This window comes from Phodopus roborovskii, unplaced genomic scaffold (assembly GCF_943737965.1).
Source record: "Phodopus roborovskii unplaced genomic scaffold, PHOROB, whole genome shotgun sequence".
In the NCBI taxonomy this organism is placed as follows: Eukaryota; Metazoa; Chordata; class Mammalia; order Rodentia; family Cricetidae; genus Phodopus; species Phodopus roborovskii.
This window is the reverse complement of record NW_026126448.1, coordinates 13,386,276-13,399,693: the sequence shown is the minus strand read 5'-3', so window position 1 is coordinate 13,399,693 and position 13,418 is coordinate 13,386,276. Positions and strand designations below refer to the sequence as shown.

At 55.1% G+C, this 13,418-nt stretch overlaps 1 protein-coding gene across 1 annotated transcript; it reads left to right on the top strand.

Moving 5' to 3' along the window:
• Nucleotides 1-658: 658 nt before the first annotated feature.
• On the top strand, nt 659-9,180 carry Zc3h12a (zinc finger CCCH-type containing 12A). Its single transcript, XM_051188745.1, has 6 exons — nt 659-798; nt 1,492-1,959; nt 6,066-6,205; nt 7,095-7,329; nt 7,780-7,886; nt 8,072-9,180. The coding sequence occupies exons 2-6, from the start codon at nt 1,526-1,528 to the stop codon at nt 8,932-8,934; spliced, it is 1,779 nt and encodes a 592-aa protein (XP_051044702.1). The 5' UTR covers nt 659-798; nt 1,492-1,525; the 3' UTR covers nt 8,935-9,180.
• Nucleotides 9,181-13,418: the final 4,238 nt, after the last annotated feature.

The following is a 13,418-nucleotide window of genomic DNA, read 5'->3' as shown; positions in this document are numbered from 1 at the left end:
AACAACAAAACCCAGAGGAAATAAAAGGTCCATGAGCACAAGGATCTGTCCATCATCTAGGCCCCAAGTAGGTACAGTAAAGAGCTGTGCTGGTGTCACCTCTTGAGAGTGAGGGATGGGGTGAGTTTTGCAGTGTGCTCAGTGGCATTCTTCATAGATATTGGTGTCAATGTCCCTCCGTTCCATGGCTTTTCCTCCACTACAGTACATCTGTGGTGCTGGTGCCCTCCCGTCTTGGGAAAGTATTTATTTCAGGAAAAGTGTCCCTGGCCCTGGGTGTGCCCCCATCTCTGAACCAGCTTCAGACACAGCTTATGAGACTGAAGTGGAATGGCCCTGTCTCCATCAAACAGGAAGGTACGACCACCAATGCCTGCGGCCTCACTCGTACACTTGGAAGTCTGGACCAGGCCTGTACACCTGTCAAATTCTTGAGCTGAACCATGGAGCCCGTGCTATTCCGGTTTTGCACAGTGTGCAGAACCTGCTTCTGCAGCGCCTGCCTTAATTAAGCAGTCTGGTTGGCACAAGCTGCAGGCTGCTCAGACTTGGCGTGGCCAGGGGCGTGGCTAATATCTGGGGCGGGGTCTGGTCAGGGACGGGGCGGGACCAGCGCGGGTCTGCCGGGGGCGGGGCCGGGGCAGGAGCAGGCGGAGCAGGAAGGGGCGGCGGCCCTGGCCAGCTTCCGCGTCACGGCCCTTAAAGCACCTGCCCGCCTGTCGCCGCTACGAAGGTGCAGTCTGAGCCCAGGAGTCGGCTCCATGGACACGCTACGGGCTACGTCCGGCGCTCGGCGGGGTGAGTGAGTGTTACGGGGTGGGACGGGTGGGACGCTTTGTTGAGTCCGGCCTCGGGAGGGTCGCGGGCCGTGTCTCCATCGCTGATCGCCAGGACCCTACGAGTTCACCCTAGTGAGTGAAGAGGGGTGTCTTGGGGCACCCGGCATGCGCAAGGCTCTAGCCGGGACAGCTTCGCGTCACTGGTCCTGTAGCCAACCAGAGTCTCCCAGCAACTTTTCTCCCTGTGGGTCACCCCGGAAACTTGTCCTTCCCGGAATGCGACTCCGGTCCTGGGCGCTTAGTGTGGAACTCGAGAATGAAGGCGACGGCCACAAAGGGGAAGCCCCTGGGTCCGTCCTCTACGCACTTCCAGCCCCCAGTTTCCTTCTGAGAGCACCGCCCCTGCCTTCTAGGTCCCTTGGGTTGGTGTGGATGAGGACGGGTTTGGGGGTGGAGTCAGACAAGTTCAATTTTTTGTGTCACAAACTATGAGTTGATGAGGTTGAGTAAATTCTTACTGCCTGTGCCTCAGTTTCCTCCATGTAAGAATAACTCCTTGCCGAGAGCTCTTGAGGGCACAGCCTGAGATGACACATGAGGATGGCTTTGGGTAGTGTCACCTCATTTCATGTTGCCTCATCCTGTGGGGGAGAGGCTGAAAGAGAGCTATATTGAGCATACCTTGCCTCTGACCCTGCGTTCTGGTCAGTAGGAGCTGTGATGGACGCCTTCCAAGAATCTGAGATATGAGTGACCCCTGTGGAAAGAAGTCTGTCCAAGAAGCCAGCCCCACCATGAGTCTGTGGGATCTTGAGGACAGCCACAGCTGCCGGGGTCGCCCTCAGCCAGCCCAGGATCCTGAAGCTAAAGAGGCCTCTGCTGAGCTGCAGATGAAGGTGGACTTTTTCCGGAAACTGGGCTACTCGTCCTCTGAGATCCACAGTGTCCTGCAGAAGCTGGGGGTCCAAGCGGACACCAACACAGTACTGGGGGAGCTGGTGAAGCATGGTTCTGCTACTGAGAGAGAGTGCCAGGCCTCGACAGATTCCTGCCCCCAGCCCCCTCTGGTGCCCCGGGGCGGGAGCACCCCCAAGCCTTCCGAACCCTCACTCCCAGAGGAGGACAAGGACGGCAGTGACCTGAGGCCTGTGGTCATTGATGGAAGCAACGTGGCCATGAGGTATGTGTCACTTCTGTGGACAGGACCTGTGGCATAGTGTCTGTGACTCTTCCTTTGGGAAGAAAGCTTTGCTTCCCTCGTTTTCCCTCGTGGACTCGTGAGAGGATGCAAATGCTCTCTGGGAGGCCCCATGTGCTAGGAGGCTTTCTGAAGCCTCAAGACTTCATGAATGTCCTAAGAAGGAAAATAGCTCCAACCCTTGCCAAGAGTCACACTCCATGATAAATGGAAAGCAAGGATTCAAACTCAGCCTTCTGTGCCCAGATTGTACCTTGTACCATGGTCTCTCCTGAGACCAGTCCTCTCTTGGCCTATCACATGAGGCAGGGCCATGCAGGGGATTAGCCCATGGACTTGAGCTTTCTGGAGTTACTGAAGCAGTTGAGCCATTTCTTCACTCTCTCATCAGTCGTTCCTAGCAAGTGACCCTTCTGTGCGTGTAGAATATGGGGAGTTGCAAGTGCTAAGTTGTCATTCAGTGGCTGACTCCTCTGGGACCTCCTTGTCCTGGACTTGCGCTCCCACAAAGCAAGGCTTAGTTAGCTATTGAGAACTTCCTAGCCCTAACCAGGTGTGAACTGTTGGCCAGATCTGGCTCTCGATGGGTGTGTGCAGGTGGCCTGATGCTCTTGGCTTATGTGAGCCCTGATGGCATCTGTCTTGACTGAACAGATTCTGCTTGGGCTGGACTGATCTCCGGGGGTCCCCAGACCTCGGTGATTGTCCCCTTTGCTGATCTCTCAGGTATTGGGGTGGGGTGGAGGCAGAAAGGAGCCAGGCTGCCTCTGACCTTAAGGAGCCCTTGACTTCTCCCTTCCATCCAGGCCGCACCCTCCAGCCCCGCTTTCTCCCAGTTCCCTGCACAATGGGCTGGTGAGTCAGGACTGGGTGGATCACACACAAGGAAACGTTCCTGTTGGCAGGGACCAGGGGAGACCCCAGCAAGAGAACAGGAAGAGGGGAACTCTTCCTAGATGCCTTGAGGGCTCTTCCAAGTGGACTGCCCAACTTGTCATACTGTCAGCCTCTTCCCTGCCTGGCATTTGGTCCCACCTATTCTCAGCCCAGCTGGGTCAAGTGAGCTGTCCAGCTGGTCCTGGCCCTACTTAGCTGGCACATGGGGGCAGCCCTCTTCTACGCCTTTGGGTCCATGTTCACATCTTTAATATGGGCTGATCTTGGCTGAGAAACACTGCTTCCATGCCAGAGGGCAGCAGGTCAAACTTGTACTCTCAGAATCTAGAGTTCCCTCTGAGGTTCTGAAATAGGGTAGGCATTCAGTAGGCATTCAGAGGGGTCTGACTCCCCCTAGGCGTCATGGGCTGGGTGTTATGCGTCTTGTGGTCAGCCATGTGCTATGTGTATTTGTATCCTGGGCAGAGGAAGGAGGGGCCTGGACGGGAGGAGGGGCAGTAGTGGAGGGGTTCAGGAGAGCTGATACCGAGGAGACAGACAGCTACTGTCTGTGGGCCTGCCTCCTGCCTATCTGGTGGGGGTTTCTGGGCTGGGGTGGCCACGGAAGGGGAATTCCAGCCTCACACTTCCTGTCTCAGCAGCTGCTTGGTCCCTACCCTGTTGCTCCCCACACACACAAGGGCAGGCCAGCTAGCCCCCACCATATGCAAATCGTGGGGAAATTCACCTCTGTTTCCTTCTAAGGGAATTTTCCTCCACTCATTAGGCCCAGCCCAAGCAGTTCTTTTCACCTAGGGAGGTAGCCCTGCCTTGTCCTTGGGCAGGGGCTGGAGTCTTCTACATACACAGCCCATCAGGCTAGGGGCCCTGACCTGTGGGCCTGCAGGACTCTGAGAGTGGGAGGAAGTTGGTTTTCCTGGGCCAACCAAGCTTCCTGCATTGCAGTGAGCTGAATGAGCTGTTCTGGGCCTTAGGCCTCAAGTGCTCTCCCTGCCAAGAATAGGGCTCTGACTACCTGCTGAGGGAACATTCCAGTACCAGCACTGTTGGGAGTAGACTTGTCCCCAGCCAGGTTTTTAAGTGCCCAGAGGCAGTACATGACCTAAGGTCCCTGGTGTGGGATCCTCAAACTTGACTTTGCTGGTCTGGGAGGAGCTCCTGAAATTATAGAGAGCTCATGGAACATGTGGACACTGCACACTCAGGACAGTGAGCCGTGGAGCAGATGACTACCTCACATCTGGGGAAGCCAGCAGATTGCCCAGGGAAGGAGACAGACAGTTTGATGGGGTAGCACTGGGCATCGTGAAACCACAGACTGGGACCTGCCCTGGAAGGTGAGGGAGGGTTTCTCGGAGGTTTTGATGTGTCACCTGGCTTCCAGAAGGAAGTGTAAGAATTTGCCAAGTCCATCATCCCTCTGGTTCCAGGCATGCTCCTTCCTGTCCATATGCAGAATACAAATCACTGATGCTTGAGTTCGGAAACTACTTATCTCTCATGTAAACTTTGGGTCTTCTGTAAGGGACAGGGTGGCAATCCACTAGCCCCACACCCCGTTTTCACTTCTTTGCGGCAGCCAGGTAACTTGTATGAGTCCCGGAGTCTTCCTTCCCAGCGTCTTCCTTCCCAGCACTGAGAGTGATGGTCTAGGTGAACTCTGTGCCTTTCCCAACTATCAGGGCTGTTGGTACCTAAATACCAATGGAAGTGATTCTGCTTACTGGCTGCTGTGTGACCCTGGTGACTAAGTTACCCTCTCTGGACCACCTGAACAGGCAGGAGGGTAATAGCAGTGTACTTCTTGTGGGCTTGTTAATGATTCCAGGGAGAGCACAGAATGGCCAGGCTTGCAGCTCCAGTGAATTTTCACTCTTAGGAGTAGGCCACATGGGAGACAGGGAAGGAAGAGCGCTACCTTGGAGACAATTCAAAGACTTGTCGATTTTGGAGCCTCACCCCCCCACACAGCCTCCATGCATCTAGTTGCCCCATTTCCCACCCTCTTGGGTCTCTCCAGCTGTCACTCCCCCAAAGCTACACACAGGATGTGGTCTGCCATGGACTTGCCTCTTTTGCGTAACATTTATTCAGCCTTATTTGCCAAATATGAGTCTGAGTTGCTCACTGTGGGGCTAACCAGAGGCCAGGATTGCTGGGGAGGGAGCCCCCCTTCAACACTTCCAGGAACTCCACCTTACCAGCTGTCTTGAGCCTCAAGCCTTGGGGAAGTTTGTACCCCTGGTGGTGTGAACTAGCTTGTCTAAAAAAGGTGCTATCCACCAACCTCATGGGCAGAGAGAGAGACACAGACTAGGGCAACCTAGGAGTCAGCTAGGCTCCTTCTGAGGAAAGTCATGTTTAGCTAGAACAAGGCCAAGGCCTGATGCCCCAGCCCTCCTTGTGAGCAAGCAGAGTTCCCCAGCAATTTCCTGCCCATCTTTCTGCCAGGAGTCACACCCTCCCTGGGGCTGTGGGGGAGCGGGGAGGGGGGAGCGGCAGACATGCAGGGAGGGGCAGGCTTGCGGGGGAACTGGCCTCTTGAGAGGAAAAGAGGTGACCCTTTCACTTTCACCCTGGAGTACCTCCGGGCTGGGCTTTCATTTCCTGACCCCTGCAGAAGGGTGACTCCTTCACCTTGCTCTTTGAGGACCCAAGCTGAGACCTTGTGCATAGACTGAACTTTAATCCGGAACAGTCTGGTTTTTCTCCTGCTTAGCATGACTGGTGGCTCCTCCTCTGACGGTGGTGCCTCCTTGCCGTGTAGTGTTGAGGGAAAGAGGTGACTCAGCCTACATGTGTACATCTGTGTCCCCCTGGTCCCCATAACTCCTGAGTAGGGCAGGGTCCCCAAGTCTCCCATCGCCTTCCCCCGCCCCCAGGTATGTTGCAAGTGGCCCGCCCCTCCCCCTTTGCATGGGGAGCCAGTGTAGCCAGATTCCTGGGTGGATCCACACTTTGAGGAGATGGAATCTTAGGGAAAGTCCCATCTGGGGCTGGCCACCAGGCGCTGTGGGAACCGGCCCAGGGACAAGGCCTTAGGCTCTACTGGCAGAGGGCCAGGGGCTGAGTCCTACAGCTACCCAACAAGGCCAGACAGGGCCAGAGCGTAGCCCACTTCCCACTTCTGCTCCAGCCAGGGTGACCACAGACTGGCTACTCCATGAGCTAACTTGTCTCTCGTCTGCCAGCCACGGGAACAAGGAAGTCTTCTCTTGTCGAGGCATTCTGCTGGCTGTGAACTGGTTTCTGGAGCGAGGCCACACAGATATCACTGTGTTTGTACCATCTTGGAGGAAAGAACAGCCTCGGCCAGATGTGCCCATCACAGGTATGTATGTGTGCTGGAAATGAGATGGCCTCACTGTGCCAGAGACCCTGATGCTCCACCAAAGAGTCCTCAAATAGGGCCAGCACCTTCTAGATTATAAGCAAGGACCAGCCTGCCTTTTTCCAATACCTGATGCCTTCAGCAGCCCAGCTCAGATGTAAATGGCCAAAAGTCACCTTGTGTAGCCTCGAGGTGTCTCCCTCATCCTACTGAAGGGATGTTCAGCCTCCCCAGTGGCAGAGGGGCAGTATAGCTTCACGATTGAGACTGTGGGTGCTGAGCCAAGAAGACAGGGTGAGAGGCTTGGCCCGAGTAACCCAGGTGAGGGGCTTAAGTAGCTATGCTTTGAGCCACGGGCTCTTCAGCTGTTAGATGGGGCTGGGAGGTGGTATGCTCTCGCATACCACCACACACTGCTGAAGAAACAGTTGAGATGGAATGGAGTGTTTAACCCAGCACAATGTGAATGCTTGGTATGGTCTAGCCGTGGCCACCACCCTCATGACAGCCCCCACCTTGAGGAGAAAGGAGTGACAAGACAACCTCTTTAGAAGTCTGCAAGTCTGGCCAGTCTGGGGACACTTGGGCTCCTTCTGAACAAGGCTGAGAGCTTTGTTCTGAACGTGCAAGGGACAAAGCCATTCTTCCTGGACCCCTATGGTACAGACAGTGCACATGAGCCAGAGGGAAGCAGAAAGACACCCCTCCCCCGCAGGCTCAGCACTATTGCTGAAGGGAGTACTCATGCATGTGGTTTCCACATGGCTGGTTTCTGTCCTCTTGAAACTGATGTGAACAGCCTCTGAGCCCCACCACTGTGAGCCATGGAGCCCTGTGGGTGTCTCAGGGTCCCCAGCAGCCCCTGACCTGCACCTCTGTCACTCCCCAGACCAGCACATTCTGCGGGAACTAGAGAAAAAGAAGATCCTGGTGTTCACGCCATCCAGGCGTGTAGGTGGCAAGCGTGTGGTGTGCTATGATGACCGCTTCATTGTGAAGCTGGCGTACGAATCTGATGGGGTGGTAGTCTCCAATGACACGTACCGGGACCTCCAAGGCGAGAGACAGGAGTGGAAGCGCTTCATTGAGGAGCGGCTGCTCATGTACTCTTTCGTCAATGACAAGTATGTTCCTGCTGGAGGACCGGGAGAGATACTGGGGTGGACTGGATTGCAGCTTTGGGGGAGGCATGCGTAATGAAGAGAAGGCTGGGGCCAGGGGAGCTTTTGACTGGGGATTGAAGCTAGCTTGAGACAGACCCAGTGAGTTCCTAGATGGCTCTCTGGAGGAAGTCTATGGCAGCATACATCCCAAGACGCAGTTAGCTTGTGGCCTCTTGCTCACCTGAGAACTCCCAGCCTGGGGATTGCCTTGAAGGTAACCCTGAGCTCTGAACTGAGGGATCCCCTGTTCCTTTGGGGTAACACAACTGCAGACTCAGAAGATTTTGGGGGCCTCCTACAGACAGGCATTTTGGGGGCTGATCTGTTCCCCCGGGAAGGTGGCTGTCTAGCCCTTTCCTTGGTCGCTCTTCACGCCTGCCTACTCCTGAGTGTCCCTCTCATCTCCCGCAGATTCATGCCCCCTGATGACCCTTTGGGACGGCATGGGCCTAGCCTGGACAACTTCCTTCGTAAGAAGTCACTGCCTTCTGAACACAGGAAGCAGCCGTGTCCCTATGGTGAGACCCAGCTCCGTCTTGAGTAGCCTTTTTCACGTCCTCTTACCTGCCCATCCGCCTAGGCCTACCTGTGCCCTGGTGCCTTCCTTGGGGGGACCATCTGTAGTAGACCACCTAAACCCCAAGTCCCTGTACCTCGTCTTCTCGGTGGCACCATTTAGAGACACTCTTTGTCCTTCTTGCAGGGAGGAAGTGTACCTATGGAATCAAGTGCCGATTCTTCCACCCTGAGCGGCCGAGCCGCCCCCAGCGCTCTGTGGCTGATGAACTCCGTGCTAATGCCCTCCTCTCACCCCCCAGGACCCCAGTCAAGGACAAAAGTGGCCAGAGGCCTTCCCCTACCTCTCAGCCTAGCTCTGAGTCTCCAGAAGCTGAGCAAGGCAGTCTGGATGGGAAAAAACTGGGGGCTAGATCATCCCCAGGCCCTCACCAAGAAGGCTCAACACAGACCTTTACTGCAGCTGGGAGAAGCCTCCCTGTTAGTGGGGGCAGCTTTGGGCCCACAGAGTGGCTCCCACACACCCTAGACTCACTCCCATACACTTCCCAGGAGTGCCTTGATTCAGGCATTGGCTCCTTGGAGAGCCAGATGTCAGAATTATGGGGGGTGCGAGGAGGCAGCCCGGGGGAGTCGGGCCCTCCTCAGGGCCCTTATGCTAGTTATCATACCTATAGGTCTGAACTCCCGACAGCACCTGCCTACCCTCCCTTTAGACAGCCCATGGGTGCGGGCCACTTCAGTGTCCCCGACTACGTGCCCCCGCTACCCACCTTTCCAGCCAGAGAGTATTTATCTGAGCCATACCCTTTGCCCTCACCTACCGCAGTCCTGCAAGAGCCACAGAGGCCCAGCCCAGGGGCTACCAGGGGCCACTGGGGTAGGGTGAACGAAAGGGCCAAAGAAAGGGCTGGTGTGTACACCAAGTTGTGTGGTGTCTTTCACCCGCACCTTGTAGAAGCTGTGATGGGGCGATTCCCACAGCTCCTGGACCCCCAGCAGCTGGCCGCTGAGATACTTTCTTACAAGTCCCAGCACCTCAGTGAGTAAGCCAGAAGGTGGCTCAAGGGGCTATCAGGCATTGGATCCGTCTCCAGCCCCTGACCCACCCTCAAAGCTGGACAGAGGGATGAGTGGAGCAGGCAAGAGAATCCTCGAACCAAAGATACCATAGGATTGGTTCTGGCCCTGTGGCACCTCTATCTATCCCACACAGGTCAGAAGTGATCACCCTGTTGATACACATTGTATCTCTGTCATTTAAGGAGACGTTGCCGGTCAGGCCGTCCATCCGTGGCTGATGCCCAAACCCTCTTTTTCTCAGAGAGCAGGGAGGGAGGCCTGGGGGAGCAGAGGCCTGAACTAGACCCCACCCTCCACCCTGTCCCTGGGATGCCGGCACCACCGGCTAGTTGGGCACCATGTGCCTGCCCTCCGAGGCCCCCCTCAAGCCAATGCGGCTTCATCCCTGTTCACAGGGTGTGAGGCTTCATGTCAGTAAGCAAGATGCTTCTTATAACCCACCCGCCCGCTCTGTCCACCTACCCCGTCACCCCACCAGGGCTCCAAGGCCCTCTGTTCCCATACCTATTACCTTTCCCCATGGGTGGGAGGACACATGTATGCTGTGTACAGATACAAAATTCAAAATTTAAGTGGAAAGAAATGACAAAAAAATAAAGGATATTCTAAGTCCTTGTAAGAGGTAGTTGTCTTTGACATGATTGAGAGGGCAGGATAGAGCTGACCTGGAGTGACAAGGGGCCAGTAGGGCAGGTGGCATCAAGCCTTCGCCATTTGATGTCACTCCCTGTCCTCAGAAAGGAGGGTTTCCAGAATTGGTTGGTCCCTTGGAGCAGAGCCTGGATGGCAGGTGAGGTGTCCCTGGACACAGCAGGTGACAGGTGCAGGAAGCAGAAGTGTATGTAGGCTTCAGTGACACTGGTGGTGGCAGGGTAGAGTTGTTCCCCTTTTCTGTGCTGACGAGAACTGAGGGTAGGAAATGGGGAAACGACCTGCCAGACGATGGCCTTAGAGGGCGGGTGTCTCAGCGAGTGTGAGGGAGCCCTTGGGTGCTGCACTCCGGGCCCTCCTCCCAGACCTGCTATGTCCAAATAAGGGTGGCTGAGCAGGGCTGGGGTAGGGGCAGCATCATGGAAAGGCCCTGACACTGGCTTTGGCAGCTAGAGCAAAGGGACTGCCCCTCCCAGACCTCAGTTTCCTCACCTATGAAATGGGAATACTAATGGCAGCTACCTTACAGGTTTGTCACAAGGACTCAGCGACATAATACATGCTGAGTGTGTGAGCTGCCTCCTGCCTGCCACACAAGAACTGCTTATTAAGAGGCCTCCATAAGTGTGACTCCCGTGGGTGGGTTCACAGGACTGACCCCATCCACCATGTCAAACTGCTCACCAGCCTAGACAAGCCCAGGCAAGATGATACTGCTCTTTCTTCCTCCTCCTCCCTGCTCCAACCTCAGAAATGAACATGAGTGTTAAGTATTTTAAATGAAAGGCTAGCTGTCACACAGTCCCCAGACAAATACTATCAGCCAGGGAAAATGAAGGGGGAAAAAATTACGGCTTTAATAATGCTACCTTTGAACAATTCCTCTGATTTGTACTTAATGGCCGGTGCAGCTATGTTTTCTGTCTTAAAAACTATTTCAGTACAGAAGCTGTGATGCTGTGAAAGAAAATGTCACCCCAGAGGCCCTGCCCGCCAGCTCCCGACCCTTCAGAAGTCCCAGCTGAAGGCAGGGATCAGGGTACCTTGTCCCGCATGAGCTGGAAGCCTCCCTCCCACAGGCATTCAAGGTGTCTGTCGCAAGCTGGTTCCTCCCAGCCTCCTCGAGAGGTTTTTCCAGCATAAGGAGACGGTAAAGCCTTATTTATACTTTACAACCAAACTATATTTTGTAGTTCAGGCAGCTGGGAATGCAGCCAGTCATGCACAGAGTTCACTACTCACCACCTGGTGCTTGGGGCATTCACTGGCAGTCCTAGCATCTGGGAAGAAGCTGTGAGAGGGCCAGAAGTTCAAGGCCACCTTTGGTTACAAAGCAAGTTCCAGGCCAACCTGGCCTGCCTGAGACCCTATCTCAGACATGAGACAAAACACACAAGATACTCAAATGCTCCAAAGCGCCCTTGTGTTAAATGGCTGTTTACGGGCATCTGTTTGCCTTTACGGGATAGGAAGCTAAAATACCGGACTATCTAGTTCATTATCAGCTGCTTGGCAATGCTGAGTGACTTGCCCAAGGTCCCATGGAGGAAGGCAGGCTGGGGCAGGGCTTTTCAGCATTTGTCCCTGATCCCAACATCTGACACCAGTCTACCGTGACTCAAGCCCCCGCTTGAGTCTGAGAAGTGTCCTCTCAGAGAGACAACTGTAACAACCACCGGCTCAGCTGCTCAGGAGACCCCAGTGTCTGTAAAACGTAATGGAGCTTGGGGGCTGTGAGAATCAGGGGTCCTCTGCAAGGGGAAGTGGCAAACTCCCACTTGCTATCTTCACCAGAGTTGAAGTCATTTGCCGCCAACTGTCCTATGGGGGTGACATATGGGGTGACCCCACTGGCAGACAGGCAGTAGCATTAATGCCAGCAGGCTGTAGCAAATGTCAGGAGGCAGGGCCTGGCCCTGCTGGTTCACTGACAGGAACCAAGAGGGCTACAGATCCACACAGAAGCTGCCAACTGGGACTGGGCCCCCTGGGGAAGAGAGGGTCAGCTCAGGTCCTCTGTTGCCTGCCCTGGCACCCAGGCTTCCTGTCAGCTCAGCCTAGCTGGCCTAGCCAGCCACAGTGCCATACCTCCAGGCCTCTTTCTCAATCTAGCTTCCGGGCAGAGCTGCGCAGGCAGCCAGGCTCAAAGCCAAAGAAAGCTGCTTCTCTGTGACTTGCCTCAGCTTTAACTCTGAAGTTCTCAGCACCTCTTGTCCCCTGGCCCGCAAAAGCAGCTTAGATGGGTGGTGCTGGGTCACGGGGCCTCTCCAGATACTACAAGAGGATAGGATACCTTAGCTAGTGGCAGCCAGGACCCAGTTCAAGTCCCACTCACTAGCTGGGCAGCCGTAGGTGACTCACACCCTTCTCACAGGGCCTCAGCTGCCTGATCCACAGTGATCCACGTGTGGGCTTACTTAACGGGAGAGGGTGGCAAGGACAGAATGTGACTCCTGAGACCAAAGCTCAAGCCATCAGGCATGCTGCAAGGGATCAAATTCCAAGTAGTTGTCCCAGTTGCTCTTTCCTCCCGCTTTTCCTGGTTACTTGAGCCAAATGGCTGAAGGGGAAACTTGTGTATATGCAAATTCCCACTGTTGGGAAATGATCCCTAGGAGCTGGGCCTTCTCAAAGGCTCCGCCCACTTGCACCAGCAGGTGCTGGCCCCTAGGTGCTTCCGCAAGTTCTGCAACACAAGATTAACCCCTTCAGGGGGGCAGCCTGCTCAGAAGCCAAAATGACTTCAGTCTGCCTTTGCTTGTAGCCTGATACAGGAACTCTCTGTACTACCTGCCAGACTGAGCCAGCCCAAAATGGAATGAAGCTGCCAGACTGAGCCAGCCCAAAATGGAATGAAGCACCCTTGCTCTGGATGTCACCATCTACTCAGTCCCCATCAGGCTTCTTCAGGGCATGGGAAGGCCTGGCAGTCCCTGAAGATCCTGCCTGGTACCTAAAGAGCCACTGTGCAAAGCCCACCGGGAGCAGCTAATGCCCCGAACTGCGGTGTCACAGCTGGGACAAGGCTCGCACCCATCTCTGCAGCTCCATTTCTCACTCCCTTTCTCCCCACCACTAATGCCCACCCTCCCTAGGAACAGCCTGCACAGAAGGTTAACCCCTGTCTCAAGGTATTGGGTGAGCAGACAGAACTTGGGGGTGGGAGGGGTCATCAGCTAAGCTCCGCCAGCTAAGCCTAACCTTTGTCCCAGGCTTCTTCAACTCCTGGCTCATCTTCTGTCATTAGCTCATAGCAGATGGGTGGCAAGAACCTGTCCCGGGGACCTCCTAGTTCATGGGAAGGGTGTGGAAGATTTGGCTGGAAGAGGCAGGAAGTAGGGCACTGTAGTTAAGGAAGCACAAGCTATCCCAGGCCATGGCATGTAAATCCTTCCAGCCAGTTCCTGGAGGGGGAGGAGGCCCAGGCTGTAACCAGGGTGTGCCTCCTGAAGCTGCTATCAAGGCAGCAGCTGGTGATCCTAAATGGCATACCAATTTAAGAAACAGCAAGCAGACTCCGTGGGAGGAACGGCTTCGGCACCCGAGCCCACAATCGGCCAGGCGTGCAGCACCCTGCTGCCACCTTCTGGCAGCTCCTGGTTCTACTACTGACTGGACTGAGAGTGGCTTGCCCACCTGAACTGCTAAAAGCTCAAACTGGTAGTGTTTTTCAGGAGGCAATGGTAGGGGTGGCTGCCTGAGATTTGAAATAATGAGCTCTGGGAGCTCTTGTTGGCTTTTGTTTTGGACAGGGTCTCAGTATGTAGTGCGGGACTTCTTCAGTCTCACAATCCTCAGCT